This window comes from Periplaneta americana, chromosome 7 (genome assembly GCF_040183065.1).
Source record: "Periplaneta americana isolate PAMFEO1 chromosome 7, P.americana_PAMFEO1_priV1, whole genome shotgun sequence".
Lineage (NCBI taxonomy): Eukaryota > Metazoa > Arthropoda > Insecta > Blattodea > Blattidae > Periplaneta > Periplaneta americana.
This window is the reverse complement of record NC_091123.1, coordinates 134,619,209-134,645,174: the sequence shown is the minus strand read 5'-3', so window position 1 is coordinate 134,645,174 and position 25,966 is coordinate 134,619,209. Positions and strand designations below refer to the sequence as shown.

The 25,966-nt window shown below is 36.0% G+C and overlaps 1 protein-coding gene across 9 annotated transcripts in view; it reads left to right on the top strand.

The window, feature by feature from the left end:
* Dscam3 (Down syndrome cell adhesion molecule 3) overlaps positions 1 to 25,966 on the top strand; it is a 2,377,722-nt gene that overhangs the window by 1,080,165 nt on the left and 1,271,591 nt on the right. For all 9 annotated transcript variants that reach the window (XR_011333174.1, XR_011333173.1, XR_011333172.1 and 6 more), the window contains exon 4: positions 19,839 to 20,016. Coding sequence is in view for 6 of the 9 variants with exons in the window: in XM_069831322.1 (XP_069687423.1) it covers positions 19,839 to 20,016 (178 nt within the window). In the remaining 3 variants the exon portion in view is untranslated. The remainder of the gene's footprint in view (positions 1 to 19,838; positions 20,017 to 25,966) is intronic.

Sequence of the window (25,966 nt, the reverse complement as noted above, 5' to 3'; positions counted from 1 at the left end):
TATATATATATATATATATAATTACAAACCACTCCAGTCGATGCACAGCAGTTTCAAATATGACTCGCATGGCATTCAAGAACAAGAATTAATAAAAATCACTGCTCATACCTATGCATCTTCTGAAATCCGATTTACAAATAAATGAAGAGCACCATTCGGAAATCCTGAATAAGTTGAATACATCATGTAGGCCTAAATCAACGAGTTCCACTTCTATTATGCACACGTCCAATATAACATCAATTGAACCACCAACCACATTCAAATTTGAAAATTGTACATTCAATAATTATTCCTTTTAAAATTATTCATGTTTATTTTTTATGTCATCGTCGTTAATTAAAACTTTTCTAACACTTGTGTATATTAGTTAGGTTATGTTATAGCTTCTGCTATATGATATTATGGATAGTCACGTATCAGAGATTGTTTAATACTAAGATTTATTGAAAATCATCTGTCAAGTGACGTTGATTACTGGGATTCGGATAATTGAAGTGAAATGCAACAGTTTTAATAAAAATAAAACTGAATCAACAAAGCCTTCTTGACTAGTAACATTGCCATCGTGTATAATAGATCGAGAACTTCTCGACGAGAAGGCATTGCTCACTACTGCCATCTGGCATGCATCTAGCGTAATATTTGCAATGTTGATATGGTACAATAATACATTTGAAGACAGTTGTATTTTCATAAGTCAATTTATATTTTATTGTATTGGAGTACTTCGTTACTTCTAATCTTTATATACTTTCTTCTAATCGTGTAATAGTCAATTAAATCCCACTCGAGTTTTGATTTTCTCTAGATAAATCAAAACGTCTAGTGAGATTACTGTTGATAAAACTCGGTACTTGGTAATAGTTTAGTAATGTATTATACTGACTATTACACGTTTACTACGTCACACTACTTTTGACCAATAAAACGGTACGAAAGGACGTCTTTCAACCAATCATGGCTGCTTATCGCACAATTTTATCGCGTCCCTAGCATTTGTTTAATTTCATCGCGTCCCTAGCATTTGTGTATTTTTATCACTACCCTAGCATTTGTTTCTTTGTTTGCCAACATTTCAAACTGCATTGGTCTGGACGTCAAAAAACAGAAAATTACAAACCACTCCAGTCGATGCACAGCACTTTCAAATATGACTCGCTTTGGCATTCAAGAACAGGAATTATAAAAAATCACTGGTCATAGCTATGCATCTTCCGTGAAACCCTATTTACAAATAAATGAAGAGCACCATTCGGAAATCCTGAATAAGTTGAGGAATACACCATGCACATCAACGAGTTCACTTCTTTTACGCACACGTCCAATATAACATCAACTGAACCACCAACCACTAAAACATTCAAATTTGAAAATTGTACTTTCAATAATTGTTTCTTTTAAAATTATTCATGTTTAATTTTTATTTCATCGTTTATTAAAACATTTCTTATTTATTTCATCATCACTGATTAAAACTTTTCTAACACTTGTTTATATTATTTACGTTATGTTTGTTATAGCTTCTGCTATATTATTATGGATAGTCACGTATCAGAGATTGTTTAATACTAAGATTTATTGAAAATCATCTGTCAAGTGACGTTGATTACTGGGATCCGGAGGATTGAAGTGGAATGCAAATGTTTTAATAAAAAATGAAACTGAATCAACAAAGCCTTCTTGACTAGTAACCGTCCACAGAGTTCAATGAAGATTCTATAGTTGGCACAACTAATAACAAGAAAACAGATAATCATAACACACTACTGCCATCTAGCATAATGTTGAGATGGTATAATAATACATTTGAAGACAGTTGTATTTTCGTAAGACAATTAAGATTTTATTGTATTGGAGTACTTCGTTACATCTAATCTTTATATACTTTCTTCGAATCGTGTAATAGGCAATTAAATCCCACTCGAGTTTTGATTTTCTCTAGATAAATCAAAACCTCTAGTGAGATTACTGTTAAAAATTAAAGATGTATATATTATACGAGTAAATATTTTAAAATCGCCCCGGGTTTGTCATTCGAAAATGTGCTGTGAGGGTGAAAATAATGCAGTAATGTCTATTTTATTTTGAATCCGTTCATCCCTTTAATAATTATCGAAGAGTGAATTAATCAATGTAATTTAAATTTTTTGTTGGGTGTCGCAGTTCATATCTCATCTGATCAGTAATTTCAATTTAACGGTTTGACAAGAGCAGTCACCGTGGCACTATCAACAATAAATCATTTGCTAGTCTTAACGGCAAGTTCTCTGTTGGGAGCTCCAGTGATCCATGAGGGATGGTCAACCAGATAGTTTTCAACCCCTGTTGGTTGGGAAATGGGAGGAGACACGATGGAAGATAAACACAAACCCCCTCATTTCTGATGGGGATGCTGCCTGCCATTGGAAATGTTGTCGATGTATGCACCTGCTACTGTATTGTTGCTACCCAGAATCTAAATGCAAAACTGGCTTAAAGAAATTTGAATTTAGAACAGTCTAGTACTTCACTGGCTAAAAACGTGATATCAGAATTTTTTTAAATAGAGAACTTCTTCTTGTTCTCATGTAGATTCTGTTTGTTACAAGGAACCTCGGCCTAAATTTACCGTTTCAGAAATTTTTCTGTACTTCATCTGCCTCAAAGTTTTTCTAATATTGCCAGTGTTAAATGATTCGCCTTTTAAGTACGGTATCTATATATCAGTAGGCTATTACAGATATACAGTATCTATGAAACTTTTACCGCCTTTTCTTTAAATTTTAAATGTGCTCCACTTCTATGTAGAAATTGTAATTTGAAAAGATGATAAGTTTTGACTTTTTAATAAAAAAAAATTACATTAATACTCATGCATAAAAATGTTTTATTCAAATAACGTGAAACTAGAGCCCAACAGTCAATGTATTTATTGTAGAATATTTATTATGCGTTTAATTTCTTCCCGGGTGTCATTTATACATAGGTTGGATAAAAAGTTATGGCAACACTGCTGTCACGTGACGATGGTGCGTTCGAGAGCTGCCAGCTGTGTGGACATGAACAAGGACTGTTAGATGAGTTAGTGCAGCCAGCGGCCACAGTACTCTTTCAATCTACTCCAGTGTATAGAACGTTGATTTTCATATGGGATAGTGCAAGCGCCCTAAGACCACGTTTACAAAACTAGAGCAACGTTGCTGGATCAAAATTGAAGTGACACGAGGTCGTAGTGCACAAGAATGTTTTCAGGAACTGCGTGAAGCATATGCCGATGCAGCATTGCCATATCGCACAGTGGCACGATGGGTCAAAGAGTTCCGGGAAGGCAGGGATGCCGTTCAGGACAACCTCCGTACAGGACTACCCCGCGTGGAGGACAACACAGTTCAATTCCTTGCTTCCCTGTTGGATGCTGATCGCCGATGGACTGCGCGTGAGTTAGCAGCGGAAGTCGGAGTATGTCACAAATCTGTGCTCCACATTCTGCAAGACATTCTGGGTTACCGCAAAATTACAGGGCGTTGGATACCCCATGAAATTTCCGATGTTTAACAATGGCACAGCTATGCAGTCGCACAGGCCTTGTTGGACCGGTACCAAAGGAGAGATGACGACTTTCTTGGAAAAATCGTCCCTATGGACGAAACCTGGGCTCGCTCATACGAACCAACCAAACTTGAAACGTCAATCAAATGATTGGAAGATCCAGTTCTTCTCGTCCGAAGAAAGTGCGCCCTACAGAAAGTGCTGTGAAGGTGATGTTCATTGTAGCGGATGACATTGATGGGGTAATACTGCACCACGCTGTACCTCCAAGGCAGACGGTAAACGCGGACTACTACTGCAGGTTCCTGCAGCACCACCTTAGTCCAGCCCTCAGGAGAAACCGACGACACTTGGTGGTACAGAATCCCATCATTCTTCATGACAATGCAAGGAGTCACACCGATCCTGCTGTCAAGGACCTCTTGCGCCGCTGGCAATGGGAGATTCTGGAACATCCACCGTACTCACCCGATATGAGTCCATGCGATTACAATCTTTTCACCAAAGTGAAAGAACCACTGCGAGGAACCTGGTACAATACCAGAGATGAACTTATCCGTGCTATAGGGCGGTCAATACGGAACATCAACAAAGATGGACGCGCTGATGGTGTACGACTCCTTCCAAACATTTGGAAAAAGGTAATAAATAAGGGCGGGGCGACTATATAGAAGGTACGTAAATGTTGTATCCCTGTGAATAAAGCCATGTCAGAAATATCGAACTGTTGCCATTACTTTTTATCCAGCCCTAGTATTTGTTACTGTTGCCCCAAGATATTTGAATTTTTCCACCTTTTCAAAGTATAAATTTCCAATGTTCATATTTCCATTTCGTACCATGTACTGGTCACGAGACATAATCATGTACGGTACTTTGTCTTTTCAGGATGTACTTCCTGATTAAAGGCTGGTTCACAATAAACCGGAAACGGAAACGACAACGAGAAGAAGAACGTAAATATTGTTAAAATAAATGTATTTAAATGTGAACATTCAGAATTAACTATTATGAATGCTCATATTTAAAAACATTCATTTTAACATTATTTCCGTCTTCGTTCTCGTTGTCGTTTATTGTGAACCAGCCTTTATTTATTTAATTGAATAGCCCATAAAATTCCTAATTTTACAAGGGATGAAGTTACATAATTTTTAATGACACAGGATCAATAAAATCTTATAGTATAATACAAATTTAGTTGGATTCTTAAACTACCTCTCCAATAGAAATAGCCTGGATTCGTAAATCACCATGACTATAATAATTTGCTGGAAACTATTACAACCAATATGCAAACGAAAAAAAAAAAAGTCATCCAAATTTAGTAGAACATACCATTAAATATATGTTGTTGCTTTCTAATGCCAGGCGTTTGACAATAAAGTCATTTGACCTCTTGCACTCCAATATATTTCAAAGGTATTATCACGGTCAGCCACTGAAGCACAGATTTTGAGGTGTTCCGAATCCATTTCTTGGTTTGAGTTGCACAATGGGCAGTTAGGGGACTGATATATTCCAATTCTATGCAGATGTTTGGCCAAACAATCATGGCCTATTGCCAATCTAAATGCAGCTACAGACGATTTTCGTGGTAAATCGGGAATTAACTGTGGATTATGATGCAGAGAGTTCCATTTTTTTCCCTGTAGATTGTGTTACCAAATTTTGTTTGTTGAAGTCTAAGTATGTAGATTTAATAAATCTTTTCACAGAGTAATACGTAGATTTAGTAACAGGTCTGTAAAGGTAAGCGTTCACTACATCGTATCGCACGCATCGGACGAATCGCACGGATCGGAAAAAGACTATCTTTGCTGTAATTTTTATGTAACCGCGTTCACTACATCGTATCGGATGCACCGCCTCACGGCAAATCCACGTTTTTCGGATGGGCAACTTTTCCGATGCGTGCGATCATGGCCTTCTTTAATAAATCAATTTTAATTGGTCAACTGTTACTATTATGTTGTGCCATGTTCAGTGTCGAGCCAAAATGGCAAAATGGCAGACGGAAACTCATTTCGCGTGTAGAAAATTGCGAAGAATTATATAATGTGAGGCTTTCTCATTACAGTAATCAAGTCATTTCTTGCAAATATACAGTATTATGTAACCAATATATATTTCGTTTCTTCCTCTTCAATTAAGACGCATGAAGTAATTACAAATTCTTATTCGCTAACAGACGTAATTAATAGACCTAACCTCAACTCCTTTGCTTTCAGTTGTGTCAATATCGTACGACGTCATGTTTTAAACGGCTGTTAGGGGAATCCGATGAGGCGATGAGGTGAAGCCGTTACAGTGAACGCACTGCACTTAAAATATCCGTTGCGTGCGATACGATGTAGTGAACGCTTAACTTCAGTAGCAGTGCTGCCCTTCTTTGCTAAAGCATCCACATTCTCGTTTCCCAGGATTCCACAATGGGATGGTATCCATTGGAATACAATTATTTTATTGAGTGATATTAATTGTGAGAGAGTATACACAAATAGTTTCTGAGAAAAGTGTCCCTGAAGTTAAAAAATCACAAGTTATGTGGAAAGGTTAAAAAAAAAAAAAAAAAAAAAAAAAAACATGACGATGGGTTTGTCAGCCAGGGTGCTACTTTTAGGATCTCATTTTGAAGCCTAAAAATTTTTAAAATTATGGAAGAAAAAAAAAACTTGTTCAGCAAAGTTTTCTGGATATTTAAAAGGGAAAATGAATTACGGTATTTTTCTTTTTTTTTGGCCCTAATCACTTTCCAGTGCCTCTAACATTTATATTACTTTATGCTCGACCATGCCGAAATGTAGTAATTATACACCTGGTAGCAGTCCTTTAATGCATGTCATTAAAGTACACCTACTCATTAAAGTACAGGTCTTCAGCCAATCACAAGTCAGCTTTGTACCGAATTATTCTCGGATATGCAATCGACAGACAATTAGCGAAAAGTCACGGAGGCTGGAAATCCAATAGACTACTGTCGCAGAAGGTTATGTTCTGTTACTATAATAATTAGCGTTAATTGTAAATAATATTCAAATAAATTCAATTTGTCATCTCGTTTTTCAATTCTAAATCAATTTCAAGGTTATATCAGAGTAATGTTCATTCTTATTCTATGCCAAGATCAATGACATTCGGCCTCGGAAAAAATCAATACTTTCGCGTCTGCGCACATCTCACAATTCAGGTCAGTTCGCACATAACCATGAAAAGACCTAATTTTCAATACTTTCAAGTTAGAAATATGGTCGAGCATGAAAAGTCGCATGAAACTTGATTATAATGGTAATTAAGACGCTCGTATGAAAATTATGAAACTCGCTTGCGCTCGTTTCATAAACAATCATACTTGCGTCTTAATTACTACCATAATAGGCTCGTTGCATAATGTACTATTTTATATTAATTCTAGTGAATAGAATGAGGGCAATGCAGCCCCGTAGTTCACTGTTGCACTGAGGAGAAGCGTAACCCTGGGCACGACGAGTTTGCGGCATACAATAGGCAGTGCGACAGTGCATTTATTTGTTTGCTTGTTATATGTATATGTTTGCGTACCGTGATTACTACTGTTTCCTTTCCACTCAATTTACACAACGGAGCAGACATGATGCCTGTAATTCGCAATGGAAACAAGGATCTTAAAGCTGTAATAACATTACTGTGGGCCCGCCGTCAAAACTGCGATCCCGTTGTGTTGTTAACATGAAACGCTAAAGCGGAATTATTAGCATTAGTCTACTTTTTGTTAAGCCAACGTATTGCAGGCAACGGATTACGATTACGTAGTCATTCAATTTAGCATTCTTTGATATACAAATAGTAATAATAATACTAATAGGCATAATAATAATAATAATAATAATAATAATGATGATAATATTATAAAACAACGCTCCCCAAACTGTGGTTCGCGACTCCAGGGGGTCGTGCAAAGAACTGAGGGAGATCTCGAGATGATTTTTTTTTTATAGAGGAGGGACCCGAAGGCTTACACTGCAGCCAGAGTTATTATGCTTACCACTACAATTCTGTGAATGATTGGTTAGCCGAACCGTCGCGCTCTTGTACAAGTACATCACGCTACACCGTGAACTGAACCCGGCCTATGGTATGGATGATGATGATGATGATGATGATATGTAAATTAATGATGGCGAAATGAGTCCGAGGTCTAACGCCGAAAGTTACCCAGTAATTCTGCTTCAGTTGGTTGAGGGAAAACCTCGAGATGATTTACAAAATAAAACAAAAAAAATACCTTATTAACATATATATACTTTAAATGTTATTTTACTTGTCATGCTTCACTTAATTTAGGATGCTCCTTGTTAATATTACTTACTTAATTACTTACTTACTGGCTTTTAAGGAACCCGGAGGTTCATTGCCGCCCTCACATAAGCCCGCCATTGGTCCCTATTCTGAGCAAGATTAATCCAGTCTCTATCATCATATCCCACCTCCCTCAAATCCATTTTAATATTATCTTCCCATCTACGTCTCGGCTTCTCCAAAGGTCTTTTTCCCTCCGGCCTCCGAACTAACACTCTATATACATTTCTGGATTCGCCCATACGTGCTACATGCCCTGCCCATTTCAAACGTCTGGATTTAATGTTCCTAATTATGTGAGGTGAAGAATACAATGTGTGCAGTTCTGTGTTGTGCAATTTTCTTCATTCTCCTGAACTTCGTCCCTCTTAGCCACAAATATTTTCCTAAGCACCTTATTCTCAAACAGCCTTAACCTATGTTCCGCTCTCAAAGTGAGAGTCCAAGTTTCACAACCATATAGAACAACCGGTAATATAACTGTTTTATAAATTCTAACTTTTAGAATTTTTGACAACAGACTGGATGATAAAAGCTTCTCAACCGAATAATAACAGGCATTTCCCATGTTTATTCTGTGTTTAATTTCCTCCCGAGTATCATTTATATTTGTTACTACTATTTATTATTATTGCTATTATTATTATTATTATTATTATTATTATTATTATTATTATTATCACTCGACCAAGGCCAGTGGAGTCCTGCAGCCCGGAGCCGTAGCGCTACTGCTCCTGCGTTCGTAATACCGCATCGCGATAGTTCACATTACGCCCGCGGCTCCACTCGCCTTGATAGAGTAATATTAGTATTATTTATTGTTGTTTAGTCAGCTGTCCGAAGACAGGTTTGAGCCTCATAAATAACACCAATAAGGCATCACTCATGAGACAACTAGGCCACGAGATAATGGGGTAGAGTGGCCAGTTCCTTTCCCCCTCCAATGCATACATCTCCAATTAGCTATATATTCCACTAATCAGACTTCAGATGCATACAAACAATAATTGTTCTTCCTCTGATACATATCGTCAAATGAGATGTACTGCTTGATAATGGATATACATATGAGCCAGAACCTCAATCATTATTAGTATTAACTATTATTATTAGTATTATTATTAATTGTATTTATTATTAATTGTTATTATTGAGTGTAATTAGTTACCACTGCCACCGGGTATTTATCCATTTGTAGTGTGAATATATACAGGGACATCATTTTATTTTTAATTCAATTTTTATTGTACCTGAGTTTTTGAATGTACTTCACTCCCACCCCTTCTACTAAGGAAGTTCCAATTCCACATAGAACAAAGACCGCAGATAGTAAGATAGTAAGCAGTACTGAGTTACTGGGTATAGTACGTTCCAGAAATATGTTCGCGTTTTCCAGTGACGAAAGAGCTTTCAATATTGAATCATATTTTCGCACAGGTACTGTCCATTTGCCTACGTCGCATCCCGATTTCCCCCACCTGCTTCTGCTCGCCCCTCTGTAAAAGCTGGGCTGTCTTAGCTCTTTTCTGAAAACTTTAATTTCTCTTAGGAATTGGACGTTTACGTAATGTTATACAGCTGTTTAATTTAACTTAAATAAAAGGGCCTCGTTAAGTAATTAACTGTCACGTGATTTCATCCCTTTCTACAATCCTGCGGCATAACCACTTGGACGGACAGTAGATAGCATGTCTGAGTAATTTTATATTTTCGGGTCGGGCAGAAGTGAAGATTGAATTCACAGTACGTAGAGTAGGTACAGAATTATTTCAACATGAGTTACTAGTACGAAGGACGAAACTGGTAATTGGAATTAGATGCAATAGTCTATAGTGCGATAATATGCACAAAAGAACTGAAGCCTGTAGGCTATCGAAATGAACGGCCACCATTTTCAAAATTGTGTTTAAATATTCATATTATGATTATTTTTCAATTTAACTTCTTTCTCTATATTGTACGCTAATGTGCTGTAGACAGTATACACTGCATAATGAATACGTTCGCATGGATAACTTACTTCGTGAGTAAAAACACTTATTCTTTATACAGTACTGTACTTTGATTAAAGAAAAACCTAATGAAAATTATCAAACTCAAAATCGCGATATTTCCTAGTTTACGTAAATGGATGAAGTACTTTTCTTCCATCCTATACCTAGTAGAGTGATTTGTGTTTTACGCCAGTATCATCGAACTCCAGTCTTGGAGGTGGGAGCAAGCGGTGTTTCCGGTTCTCTAAAGGTATAGACAGGTTAATATTAAAAATGTTAGTAAAACTAAAATGATGTCCCTGTATATACTCACACACGTTTATATTCATAAACATATACAACGTTGAAAATCAAAATCAGAATATGTTTCGGTAATTATAAAGTGGAAAATAATTATTGCGATAAATATGCCTGTTTTTCAGAAAATAGCTTATCAAATGAATGGTGAATAACTGCAGAAACACCAAGTCACAATTTTTCTCATTCAGTTTTTCATATGATTGTAATATTCATATATAGGCACTTCAAGTCCAGTGCTCACACGTCCAGTGCTCAGTGTACATTTCACAGCGGAAATACGTTACAACGAATTGTTTGAAATTGCAGAAACACCAGGAAGCAAGGGCATGTGGAATGTTTTTAATTAAAAAGAAATCAGTTTGCTCGTCTTTGTTTGTTTGTTTGTTTGTTTTTTTTTTGTAGGATTAAGTGAATTTGAATTAGATAGGCTATTGACATAATTTTGAATTTTTGTCTGTTTGTGTAGTTTGTTTTAAATTTCTTGGTTTATATACACATTTGAAGCTCTTTATAAGATAAAAAGAATTGTCCTTTTCCGTTTTCTTTACCTAAATATTGTTTTAAAGTAACAAAATTATTACTAGTCGTGAATTGTATAAAATCCCATATGTCTAGGCAATTCAGATTTCTTAAAAAAACACTAAAAAGAAAATTAAAGTTGATGTAAGTTAAACACCTGGTCTTATTATTGTACTTCAATAAAAAAATAGTGTCTTCAAAATACCAATGACTTTGGAAAATAATCAGTTTTTTATGCCTCTTGGAAATTAACTAACATGGACATGTGAGCTTTCTGCAATTCAAGATTCAAATCTGAATTTTTTATTCGATGCACACGCAGTATGGACACACAAAATGGCCTGCACGTTCACCAGACTTCACAGAGTGGACTTTTATATGTGGGGGAAAATTAAAAACAACAATAAGTGTACCGATAAATACCGACGAGTCACGAAGACATATAAGACCATACACCACGAGCTTGCTCTGTGATAAATCCGGAAGAAAGTCAACGTGCAGTATTGTCCACACAGAATCGTTAAGCATGTTTGAAAGTCACCATTTTGAACATCTAGCATGATATGTTAGTATAAAAAATATTTGATATGTTCTTTTATAAAATATTGTTCATCTTTGATCTTCAACGACTTCAAATGACCCACAAACATACGTAGTTTATGAGTCTTCAAATGCAGTATTTAAAACATATCAATCTATTTAAAATAACGCAATTGACTTACATACTTCCTCTCTTGGGCCTACTTTACGTATGGAAGAAAATTGATATTAATATTATGTCCCACTTCAAGCCAAGCAACTTTTGTCTGATGAATTTTCTTTTATCACTAAAAATGGTTCCACACACTCCTAAGCTCTGACTCCGAGATTGAAGTAGTGTGGATTCCTGGCCATGTCGGAATTCCTGGGAATGAGGCCGCAGATGCTGCAGCCAAAGATGGTGCTACGAATGGCACTCAGGTATACTGGCGCAAGAGGTGGCAAGACACAAAATTATTTGAAATATAGAATATGGTGGCAATGGGAAGGAGAATGGTCTGCACAAGAGGAAAACAAATTACGAAGAATGAAGAATACTGTTCGAGTTTGGGATTCGTCCACAAGAGCGCCACGACACGAAGAAGTTTTACTCACCCGGTTAAGGATTGGCCACTGTCATCTGACACATGGCCATCTGCTACGTGGTGAGCTTCAGCCGGAGTGTGATCTATGCCATGTTCCACTTACTATGGAACATTTTTTATTGCATTGTAGAAAATATGACCGTGTCCGTCGGCAATATGGAATTCGGCCGACTCTTCGTGACGCTCTTGGAAATGATTTTAATTGTACAAATGCAGTCCTGAGATTTTTATCGAGTACTGGACTTGACAGGGTGATTTAGTTTTTGTTTTTATTGACCTGTTTTCCTGTCGTCCGGACCCTTTACATCCGGAGGTTACATTTGTTATTTAGTATATAAGTTATTTAACAAACTTGACATTCGGACCTTTTACATCCGAGTATTTTAGAAATACGCCAGATAATTTATTTATGGTAGCATTTGTACTGTTATTTTATTGTCTCTTTTTAAATACTAGTTAAGGTCTGAGATTTTTATAATCTTTTATGCATCACCCAGTTGAAACTGCATTTGTGTACCTCGTTTTAATCGTGACAACGTTTTTTAGTTCTTTTAAGCATTCTGATTATTGTATTATGTCTCTGTTCTGTAAAGAATTTTAGATAAGGGCGCAAATAGCCATAGTTGCTGACGCGCCCTTTCTAAACCACTAACTAACTAACTAACTAAAAATGGTCGTGTTATTCAGGTGACCTGTTTTAACTGCCTCACCCGGTATAATATGATTGTGATGGTGGTAGTGTTGATGTGATTCTTATGATTACATGTGATATTGGTGCTGATAGTGATATGATTATATAATATAATGGTGATGGAAATAGTAGATATAATGATGATGATGATGATGACGACGACATGATTATATTATGTTGGAAGAGGAGAAGAAGTCTCTTCAACTGGAAATCTAATCAATATTTTAGAATGGATGTCGTAAGATCGATAGGTCCGCCAGACTGAGAAAACTCATCTAAAGGAGAAAGAAATCCCGGTCGTCCTCCGAGAAGATGAGGCGACTCATTGGAAAGGACAGGTTAATATGAAGGTGAAGAAGGAACAGGAGATATATTATATTAGGAAAAAGTTACGTTAACAAATTATTGGAGAGGCGGAAATGAAACTTAGAAAAATTAATTTCAAACTTTACCAACATAAAAGTGTAATTTATTCTACTTTCTTTTTCCTACTGGCACGGATCCACGATTTATCTCAAGGTTAAAAATTGATGCAAGAAGATTAGACATATTTTCTGATTATAATACTTAATCTATTTTATGCTCGACCATGCCGAAATGTAGTAATTATACACCTGGTAGCAGTCCTTTAATGCATGTCATTAAAGTACACCTACTCATTAAAATACAGGTGTTCAGCCAATGAGAACTCAGCTCACAGGTGTTCAGCCAATGACAAGTCAGCTTTGAACCGTTATAAAACAGCAAGTATCGATTATTCTCGGATATGCAATCGAAAGAGAATTAGGGAAATGTCACGGAGGCTGGAAATCCAATACTGTCGCAGAAGTTTATGTTCTGTTACTATAATAATTAGCATTAATTGTAAATAATATTAAAATAAATTAAATTTGTCATCTCGTTTTTCAATGTCGAATTCAATAATCAAGGTTATATCAAGTTTAACGGGATTACATCAAGGTCAATGACATTATTGTTCCTCGGAAAAAATCAATACTTTCACGTCTGCGCACATCTCACAATTCACGACCTAGAACAAGGTCACTTCCGATCTTGTCAGATACAAATAAAATGTATACATCTGAATAATTTCAAGTTAGAAATATGGTCGAGCATAAAAAGTCGTATGAAACTTGACTATAATGGTAATTAAGACGCTCGTATGAAAATTATGAAACTCGCTTGCTCTCGTTTCATTAACAAACATACTCGCGTCTTAATTACTACCATTATAGGCTCGTTGCATAATGCACTATTAAAGAGAGATTAAATACTCATTATGAAACATTCATCACTGAAGATCAAAATGAATTTAGAAAGGTCCGTTCATGTGCTGATGGTTATTTTACTTTAAAAATGATATTAGAAAAGACACGAGAATAATTTAGCAACAAACCTAACTTTCATCGATTACAAAAAAGCTTTCGACAGGCTAAATGGAGATGAATTATTATATATAATAAAAGAAGATACCGTTTGAAATCAATTAATACAATCAGTATTATATATATATATATATATATATATATATATATATATAGGACAGCGTATTATATATATATACATATATATATATGTAGGACAGCGTGTCCCATTTAACTTGTGCACCTATTATAACTTTTTTGTTTGGATAGGTATTGGAATTTTCGTTTTTGAGCGTTATGTTATAACGAAGGACTAACATGAGTGTGGAGATTTGGTGCATGTAACTACATTATGGTACAAGATACACGTGACGTCATCAATTTTTGAAATAGCACTACATACTTTAATCATGTTACATTGATTACACACATTAACCCTTTGAAGCGCAGTGGTTACAGTACATAACCAGCTTTTAAATTTGAGTTTCCTGCCTACTTACAGTGTGAATTTAATTTCAAAACTACTGCGCTGCGTTCACTGATCCCTAGTAACTGGAGAAGAATTTTATTTTCCCTATATATATTTTGTGTTGCTCCACTAAGATGGCCGATGTTGTTATGTATAGTTGGGATGTGGAAGATTCGCTACGTGTTTTTATTTCAGTTGTATGCTAAAATATCACAGTTACCTAAGTTTCTATTTAGTATTATTTGTCTTTCGATCTTTTAGAACATATTTCAGTAACAAGATTGTAATTTATTCGACACATATGGCGTCAATATAGAAATAATGTGGTGGTTTCAAAACGTAACCACTACGCAAGCAAGGTAGTTATGCTTATCATATCCAACAAAATGTTCCATTTTTGTGTCAGCTTATTCATCATGGCTACAAGGAAGAGATGGTTGGTGGTTGTTTTTGACAACTTTTTTACAAGTTTGAATCTGATGATCTCTAAGAGAGCAAAATATCTATGCATGTGGTACAGTTAGACATGGGCGTACTGGTTTACCACACGACGAAAGAAGAGACCGCGACATGAAACGTGGTGAGAGTGATAGCCATACGTCATATGCCGGAGTGTCCTGGCTCAAGTGGAAGGATAGAAGGTCCATTCTTTTCCTTTCTAATTACCGCGCAACACAAGTAAAGTGGCACTTTGCCTTAATGAAACCAGAAACTGTTTCCTTTTGTATCATTCGCAATAAGTCTGAAGACATTGTGTTCTGCAGTATTGCATAGTGGTTTTACCATGAAACCACCCATTTTCTGTGTAAAAAATGGAAGTTTTTAAAATTTTTAAAATTTGAGGTACTTCTCTCAGAAAAGTAAAATATTAATTTCATTGCAAACACAATTTTTTTTATTTCCTTCTCAAATGCGTGCATCAAAGGGTTAAGACGAGTTCAAAAATGTATCACAATGTCACTTTCCTAATCAATAACAACAAAACGAAACAAAAACGTACTTCCAATGTGATAATGTTATGCTTTGAGAGTCACAGAAGATGTTCCAAATGGTGACCATTCACATTAATGCATATTCCAAGGCGTTCCCCGAAAGACCGTATGACTGCCCGGCACGTTGCTGGCTACATGGACACACAAGCCTGTCGAATGCGTTGCTGTATGTCGTCTGGTGTTGTCAGAATGTTCTGGTACACACCGACCTTACAGTTCCCCACAGGAAGAAGTCTAGTGGCGACAGGTCCGGAGGACGTGCAGGTCGCTGTACGTGGATTGTGACGTCGATAGTTCTTGTGTTTTTTTTTTTTTTGCATGTTAAGACAGCAAACACACAACAAATGACCTGTACGGACGTCAGTGTAAGTTAATGCACAAGATGAATGAGGCACCACAGCAAACAGCACATTCTGATGGCATTCATCTTGCATTTTGTTGTTGTTATTGATTGGGAAAGTGACACTGTGATACATTTTTGAACTCGTCTTAATGTATGTAATCAATGTAATATGATTAAAGTATGTAGTGCTATTTGAAAAATTGATGACGTCACGTGTATCTTGTACCATAATGTAGTTACATGCACCAAATCTCTACATTCATGTTAGCCCCTCGTTCTAACATAACTCTCAAAAACAAAAATTCCAATACCTGTCCAAACAAAAAAAGTTATAATAGGTGCACAAGATAAATAGGACAGCCTATATATATATATATATATATATATATATATATATATATATATATATATATATAAACTAATGGCGGGTGCTTGACTCACATCATTCACTCATATTAAAAAAGGAGGTATTTCATTTGAAGACATTATTACAAAAACAACCCTTGTCAAAATTGTTATTTTTCAGGAAAACAATAAAAATAAATAGAACGACACATGTCAGCTATTTCCGTACAACTGGTTTTTATGCTTTTGACTATAGCACCTGGCATGTGTCATTTTTGGAGTCTATAAACATATGAAATAGTAGCAAATGTGTCCTTAACTCACTTTCATTAAAATGACTAGGGATGTTTTTGTAAAAATGTCTTCATTTGTACCTGTTGTGATTTATCTCTGTACTTGATTTTTTCTCTATTTTTGTGCTCTTATTCGCATTATTATTTTCTTTCTTTATTTCTTCCTATTTTTTTTTCTTTTTGGAATTGCAGTGTCATAAGATTTTTCTAAACCATTGGTTCCCAAATCTCTTGAAGGCGCGACCCACTTTTGGGCGATACTTCAGTTTACGATCCCTTCCCCAACACTACCATTCCAAAAATTCAAATACCTGTAGAATCGTATGGAAATAGAAACTTTTATGATCTTAATTGCCAGTTATTGAAACAAATGTGTTGCAGATCAGACTTTTTTAGTGTTTGTGATGTAAACTTGAGTACAGTGCCCTGAGCACGAACCACGCGCTCTATACTTCGATGTCATCAAGTTAATAACTGTATTTGTACAGGTCCACAGTGGAGATGTAAACTTCTCTCTTTTCCTCAAACACTTCTTGCAGTTGCTTAAAACCTTTCTTCTCAGATGACTTTTTAACAAGCATGTCTTTCCTTCTATTGTTCCCATTCATAGTAAGCCCGAGAACTTCTTCAAAAACAATGAAGCCTTTCTCTCGTATTGCGGTGGCGATAGACGATCTGATGTGACGTCTTCTGTTACATAGTGCTTTCACCAAATAAATAGGAACCTAGGATATGTGGCAGAGTTTCAATTTCATTGCACTGATGGAATTTCTGGTAGAGTTGAAGAGAATGCTTGGTGGCCTTAACTCCACCATATTAAATAAATAAATAAATAAACCTGGAATACATAGAAGTGCTGGTCGTGTTATTTTGATACCTTCTGAAACCAGGCCAGACAGGGCCTACTACAAAAACAGAAAAATTGAAACAGCAAAAATGAAATAAGTCATTCATTCATTCATAGCCGTCTGCGCAAGGGAAGGTCTTTCACTACAAATCCAGCATTCTCCAATCTTTTCAGTAGGAGAGTTATTGGGTAAACTAGATTTGACCGTATCAGAACAGAAAACATAAGAGAATCATGTAATAGGCAATACGGATGAAAGTGGATACTTAGAAGACGGGAAGGATGGAATGCCTATATTGATCGTATGGGAACAGAGTTATTTGAATCGGCCGAGACAAATCTCCACAAAGAGGAAGGAGCATTGACCGCCAGACTAAAGACGGAAGGGTAGTATATAGTGGGTTCAACAGGGTTTTATCGTAAGATTTAAAGTAAGAAAAAGCCATTGATTTATAGTAACAAAATCTGTAGGAAATATCTGTGTGGCATGTCTTCTTTTCTTGTTATATGTTTAAATTCTCTATCGTCATCTTGTGACACAATTTTGTTTTAAGATATCTTGAATAAATTGGTTCTTATCACGAACATGTAATAAAATATCCTGAATTTGTTTCGTTCGTTTCATCTATGTTTTATTGTTAGCAGGGATCTGTCTCTCATCTATTAACCCAACGTTCCGTCTCGATTGACTCCATACTTCAGTTTCATATTTCAAAGTGAACATTCATGTGGAAAATGCAATAAACCTGTGCCACTCTCCTCTACATCTAAATTGCAGGTAAATATTGTTACGTCGGCAGGAACCGTCACATACAATATCCGTTACGAAATTTCGAATAATTTACCCATACATTTTATGTTATATATATATATATATATATATGTCATTTTGACTCGTACTTCACGAGAGGACTCTGTAATACGTTTGTAAGAATCATATATGTACACACGATGTTCTAAACGAAACCTAAACTTTAGTAATATTACATACTTTTTAAAGATATTTTTCACTCCGAACACACACACACACACTACTTGTAACAACGGTTAAATGACTCTAACTGAGAATATGTCTCATGTGTGTGATATAGAACCAGCCGGTACCGAGAAACCCCGCGCTTGGTCCACACTACACAAAAAATCTTAATATTTTTAGCATAATAAATTCTGAAGAAGTAGGGCAGACTTGGCTAATTTCGTGACACTAAGGTTTTGGTGCAAAAGTAAAGTTCAAATTAAAAAAAAATAGTGTTTTTAAAGTACGAACATTTTTAGATTTCAGGAAGATAGATGTCAGCATTTTCACCTCAAATTAATCTTATTCTCAAAGATCCTTAACCTCTGTTCCTCTCTCAAAGTGAGAGTCCGAGTTTCACAACCATAAAGAACAACCTGTAATATAACTGTTTTATAAATTCTAACTTTCAGCGTTTCTGAGAGCAGACTGGATGACAAAAGCTGCTCTACCGAATAACAAGAGGCATTTCCCATATTTATTCTGCGTTTAATTTACTCCAGAATGACATTTATATTTGCTGCTGTTGCTCCAAGATATTTGAATTTTTCAACCTCTTCAAAGGATTAATTTCCGATTTTTATATTTCCATTTCGTACAATATTCAGGTCACGAGAGACAATCATATACTTTGTCTTTTCGGGATTTACTTCCAAACCTATCTCTTTACTTGTTTCAAGTAAAATTCCCGTGTTTTTCCTAATAGTTTGTGGATTTTCTCCTAACATATTCAAGTCATCCGCATAGACAAGCAGCTGGATGTAACCCGTTCAATTCCAAACCCTCTGTGTTATCCTGGACTTTCCTAATGCATATTCTAGAGCGAAGTTAAAGAGTAAAGGTGATAGTGCATCTCTTTGCTTTAGCCCGCAGTGAATTGGAAAAGCATCTGACAGAGATTGGCCTATACAGACTCTGCTGTATGTTTCACTGAGACACATTTTAATTAATCGAACTAGTTTCTTGGGAATACCAAATTCAATAAGAATTTTATATAAAACTTCTCTCTTAACCGAGTCATATTCCTTTTTTAAATCTATGAATAACTGGTGTACTGTACCATTATACTGTACTCCCATTTTTCTCCAATATCTGTCGAAACACTTGTGTCGTGTACGGGGAGAATGCCATCGGAGAAAGCACTGTAAGAAAATGGTCTGTTGTTTCGAAGTTTCTTCCAAACGTGGATAATTACAATTTTTAGGGAATGAAAAATAAGAGTCATGTATTTAATTTTGTGGTAGAATTTGAATTTAGTTTCTCAATGCTAGTTACGTTTAATAACAAAGGTATTTTATTGACTTCGATTTCGTGCCGTTGAAGGAGAGTAGATTAGTATCAAGCCAGTTTTTCCTACAATACTCCTGGCTTAATTTGCGTAACTCTACGTACATTTCCAAATTATACAACTGAAATTTTCAGAGAACGGTAGTTGAGATTTCGTTTACCTATCAAAGCCACTAATTCTCACCCAGAAGTGTTACTAATGTCGATATTTCTAGGTTTTGAAAGCTCTCGTCCAGCGAACCTGCATAATTTATTGACACATGAGTAGTACACAGTGATTATTTGGAGTTGAGATTCTCTTGAGCTGTATCCACACATCTCTGCAGAAGTGGAGCTGCCAAGAGCAGACCACACTCGACTCATTGCATTGTGTATTGCTGCAGGTGCCGAATGCCAGCATGGTATCCACGGACCCGTGTTCCTATTGGAGCCTCCCCCCGTGCTCCGCTTCTCCAACGCCACGGGCTCTCAAGTGAGCTGCTCAGCCCACGGTTCGCCACCCCCAGACGTCACCTGGCTCAACCACGATGGCTCCGTTGTGACGGCTGTGCCAGGATTTAGGTAAGTGCTTCATCGATATGTCAGAATGACTCCCTCAATATCAGCTTCACTATTTAACACACGTTTTAGACTGGAATATACAGGGACATCATTTTATTTTTACTTGCATTTTTATTGTACCTGCATTTCTGAATGTACTTCAATCTCACCCCTTCACAAATGTCCTTGCTCCCGTCAGACACACAAACTTACGGCCGCTGTTGCATTCGAAGTCTTCAAGCAGTGAAGTAAACACTGCAGTGTATAGTGTGTTTCAGAAATATGATTACGTTTTCTATAGAAGAAAGAACCTATATTAATAATATCGTACTAAAAATTATATTCAAAAAACGATAAATTCAATTTCAGAGAATATGCTTCAAAATGTTTTTAATAATACGCGTACTGAATTGAAGTCTGCATTGTAATGAATGGCAACCATTTTCAGCAACTTGTTTAAAAATTCAGATTAGCTTATTTTGAATTGAGGTGGCTAGAAGCAAAGGAATGCTAGTGACATTTGTAATAACATGAGTTAAGTGCATCCAGTGTAAGCAAAAGTATCAAAAATTTTAGTGGCAAAGGGATATTTTAATCGCATCACACATTAAAATTTAAATACAAAATTTCACCGATTTTACGAAAGCTTAAACATTTAAACCCCATTTTCTCAAAAGTAACTTAAGTGCACTTACAGCCCTTTACTTATGACCCCCTCAATTTAAATGCACTCTCTATATTGTATGATAACATCAATAATTAATATGCTAAATAAAGTAGACATTACATAACGAACATAGCCGCCTGAAAAGTTGAGTTTTTGAAGAAAAAAATGTTACTACTCTACTGTATTTTGATAAATTCCGTAAAAGTGATGATCAAACTGAAAATCGTAATATCGTATTTCCCTACAACATAAATGGATACACTACTTTTCTCTCCTCCTATACCTAGTAAAATGATTTGTTTACATATTGCACTAGTTACATCAAACTCCTATAATGGAAGGGGGCAACAGTGTTTCCGAGTATAGCCAGGTTAATGTTAAAAATGTTGGTAAAAATAAAGTGATGTCCCTGTATAAGATACAGTGTTTTTCGTTTCTTGAAAAAGAAATCATACATCCAATAATGGATGTAGTGGATATCAATGATTGCATGAGACTCTAATTTTCCCTTTCATAATTTAAAAGTAATTTTCCAACAAATGTAACGAATATTTATCAGCAGTAATCTCAGTAGAGGTTTTGATTTATGTAGAGAAAATCAAAACTCGAGTGGCATTTAATTGAATATTAGACGATTAGGAGAAACTATATAAAGATTAGAAGAAATAAAGTAGACTCTAATACAAAAAAAATATTGACTTTACGTACTACAATACTAAAGTGTCTTGAAAATGTATTATTGCACCATCTCATCTTTACAAATATTCCGCTAGATGGCAGTAGTGTGTTATGATCAGCTATTCTCTTGTTACCAGTTTTGCCAACTATACAATCTTCATTAAACTCTATGGACGATTACTGCTTAAGAAGGCTTTGTTGATTTAGTTTCATTTTTTTAAACAGTGTATTTCACTTCAATTATCAACAGCAATCTCATTAGAGGATTTGATTTATATAGAGAAAATCAAAACTCGAGTGGGATTTAATTGACTATTACACGAATAGAAGAAAGTATATGTAGATTAGAAGAAATAAAGTGTTCTAACACAATCAAATATCGATTGACTTACTAAAATTCTATTTCACTAGTTAGCTTCACCAAAACGTTTGAACAGAGCCAACATTTTCAGTTGACTGTCTATGCGATAAACAAATGACGATCGCAAAGCATATTTTATAGTACAGTAAAAATTTCAGTTTGAAATGTTGGCAAACAAAGAAACAAATGCTAGGGAAGTAATAAAATTGTGCGGTAAGCAGACATGATTGGTTGAAAGACGTCCTTCCGTACCGTTTTATTGGTCAAAAGTAGTAGGTCGTAGTAAAAGTGTAATAGTCATTATCATTATTATTAACATACTTACGAGGCATTTTTAACTTTTAACTAAACTTCTTTAGTGGAGCTGGTGAACTTCTGGTTATTTCTACTCAAAAATCGCACTTTCGTTTTTTTAAGAACCCGCAATCTTTTATTTATATCTTGAGCAAGTGTCAGTGCTATGAGGATCTTCGAAACATAAATACCGTATTACGTCATATTTAAATGGCTGTACACTTGAATTTGAATTCCATTGAAACTTTACAAATTATTTTTCCCAGACTTAATTGTCAACACATTTTGTCACATTAAAAGTGTAAAGGCTGTTATAATAATTTTGATACTAGGGTTATGAAATTTTTACTGCATGTTCTATACACTGTGGTTAACAAAACACAATAGTTTTTGTATATAGTAGGCCACTTTACTAAATATTCCGTTATTAAAAAGTAAAACGTATTTAGTAGACAATAAAGATTTTATTTTTGAAGTTCATGTTTTAGCCTTGAGACGGTTCCTGGTATAGGATAAGGAGGTTTTCATTAGATTAGTATTTCGTGTTAATATTCTCATATGGATAGTAAGTGTGGGGCGTGTAAGAAAGTTTCAGAATGTGAGGCGGAAGTAACAGGTGGGCAGGAAGGCCGAAGCCAAGCTACGCGGACAGGAAACATGTGTCCAGGCGTAGATTTGACCGATGAGGGAATGCGTGGACTTTGCCTGCGGGTGGTCAGCAAGATGACGCCAAGCCAGGTTTCAAAAGAGATGATCTAGTATATGTCAGAGAATTGTCAGGACGCCGGAAGTAAGGGGAGGTTCTAGTTAACGAACAATTTTTGAAGAACGCGTCTTAAGTGACGTAAGTGTAATCATGGCCAATCAGGATTCTTAATAGAGACACGTGATATATAGCTAGGAGGGCGAAATTGTAAGTTTGGTGGTTGAAAGTAGAGGGTAGATTTGGCAGATAGAGAGAAGGCAGATAGACAGCGTACGGAGAGGTCGCACTCCACATATTCTCGGCAAACCTAACTCGGAAGGATAACAATTTACGGACTTAGAATTTTTTAGTGGGTTTAGTAAGAAGTCGTGTGTTGCATCATTATTATAAGTCTGAATTCTTTTCTCATCATTATTATTACATTAGGAGTAAATTGTCATCACGTTATCAACTCTCCGTTATATTACTGGTGTTTTATAGTACTAAATATATAATTACGTGAACTCAGAAATTAGTCTACCAACTTGTAGGAAGTGAGAACAGTAAATTATACACTTGGACGCGCATTTCTGCTAACCTGAAACGAACACTTAATAATAATAATAAACGTTCTCATAGTTCTTACAAACAACTTCTGATGTGCGCCTACATCATTTCAATCTACGAACACGTCTCCCAAACCCCATGTCCCGACCGTTTTTGCAGCTGACCTGGGAAAACCTCATCCTCTACCGGAGTAATCTCGAGGAGGCTGGCGCCCAAATTAATTAGTGTACATCTTTAATTATTTACATCAACGTGCCTCCTTGGGCTACTTTCCATATACGACGGAGCTGGCAGCCGAGGGCAAGGAAAGGCGTCGTGGGCAACAACGACGACGACCGACGACCGTCGCAGATTCTGGCGCCACAACGACCACCGGCGACCGCTGCAGCCTATGGATATAAATTTACAATTCTGGATAGTCAGTTATTTTATAACAATTTCAGAGATGTCATAAAAGTCATGCATGAAACTTAAATGTTGTAGATGAGATAGTTTTTGAAATTATGCATTTTAAAATTTGAATAACTCAAAACCATTCCTTTGATTATAATGAACCTCATATGCATGAATACTTACAGAAAGGAAATGAAGTGTACAAAATATGAAGTCTCTACCTTAAAAATGTTAAACTTAACAATTGGCAAAAAGTAGCTTTATTTCAAGTGTTTTAAAACAGACTGATATAGATACAAATCCCATTGCACAAAGCACGTACTTGTCAAGAGAAAACGAAGAACTGAACTAAAATCCTGAATGAATGATACATTTAATGCTGCCTAAAACTCGCCGCACCTCTATCAGAGTTTATTTTAAAATAATTGTGTTGTCCAAGTTAATTTTGAAAATGGTAAACATTGAGTGAACCCGTTTAACTTATACAGGGACATCATTTTATTTTTACTAACATTTTTAATATTAACCTGGCTATACCTTTCTATTAACGATTGAAACAGGAAACACCGTTTGCTACCCTTTCCACGACGGAGTTCGATGATACTGGCGTAAAATACAAATCACTTTACTAGGTATAGGAGGGAAGAAAAGTAGTTCATCCATTTATGTAAACTAGGAAATATCGCAATTTTGAGTTTGATAATTTTCATTAGGATTTTGTTTAATCAAAATACAGTACTGTATTAACACTTCGTGTTTTACACACGAATTGAGCTATCCATTCGGAAATATTAATTATGCAGTGTATATTGTACTGTTACAGCACATTAGCGTACTATATACAGAATGAAGTTAAATTGAAAAATAATTATAATATGGATATTTAAACACATTTTAGAAAATGGTGGCCATTCATTTCGATACAGGCTTCAGTTCTTTTGTCCATATTATCGCACTATAGACTATTGTACCTAATTCTAATTACCAGTTTCGTCCTTCGTACTAGTAACTCATGTTGAAATAATTCTGTACGTACTCTATAAAAGAGTACCTTACGTACTGTAAATTCAATCTTCACTTCTGCTCGATCCGAAAAGATAAAACCACTCAGAAACGCTATCTACTGTCCGGTCAAGTGGTTTTGTCGCAGGGTTGTAGAAAGGGGGGAAATCACGTGACAGTTAATTACTTAAGGAGGCCCTTTTATTTAAGTTATTTTAAACACTTGAATAATATTACGTAGACGTCCAATTCCTAACAGAAATTAATGTTTTCAGAAAAGAGCTAAGATAGCCCAGCTACTAGACTTTACAAAGGGGCGAACAAAAGCAGGTGGGGGAAACCGGGATGCGACATAGGGAAACGGACGACAGTACCCGTACGAAAATATGATTCAATATTGAAAGCTCTTTCGTCACTGGAAAACGCGAACATATTTCTGAAACGTACTATACTCAGTAACTCAGTACTGCTTACGCGCCCTCTACTCTGTGTCGTGAACGGTTGGAAGTTTACTAGTAGAAGGGGTGGGAGTGAAGTACATTGCAAAACTCAGGTACAATAAAAATTGAAGTAAAAATAAAATGATGTCCCTGTATATATTCGAAAGGAGAACGGATTCCATTCATTTCATATGTGTTTAGAAATGTTTTAAATATTTATGTGAGCTCCTAGCCCTCAGGCCACTTCTCTCAGTTTTCATAAACTTCTTTAAAGGACTTAAGGAAAAATTGCTATGGGATAAAAATCTGAGATTGGACATAATAAGATACTTACAATCAAAAAGTGGAGCTGAGCCAGTGAAGTGCAGAAGTCAGAAAGCACACACCGACGTTCGTCGCGCAACAACCCAGACCTGATGGGGTGGAGATAATGCTGCAAGAAGACCGAGAATCTTTACTGCCAGCCGAAGCGAAGTGAACGCCATTATTTGGAAATTCAAAAGAGACGTGAGAGGTGACCCATTCTTTTAGGGCTCATCCCCCACATTAATCTTATGCGTTAGGAAACCACGGAAAACCAATGGCGGGGTCAGTGATCTCGGCTTAGGGACCAAGTCAGTTTGTCCATTCATATTGATTCTAAGAGAATTGACCTTACTGAAAGAAAATATATTTATTTCTATTATACATTGACCTAAAACTACTTCCGACTTGACAGCTTACAGAGAAGGGGAGCAGTGTTGTCATGTTGCCCATCTTTCGTGTAAGCGAACGCGCTGCCGATAGAGTGCAGTAGGGGAGAGTCGGGTAGTATCGGACATCGGGTAATATCGGACAGTGAGTTTCTTTCATCTACCACACGATGATAGTATCTGATTGACATG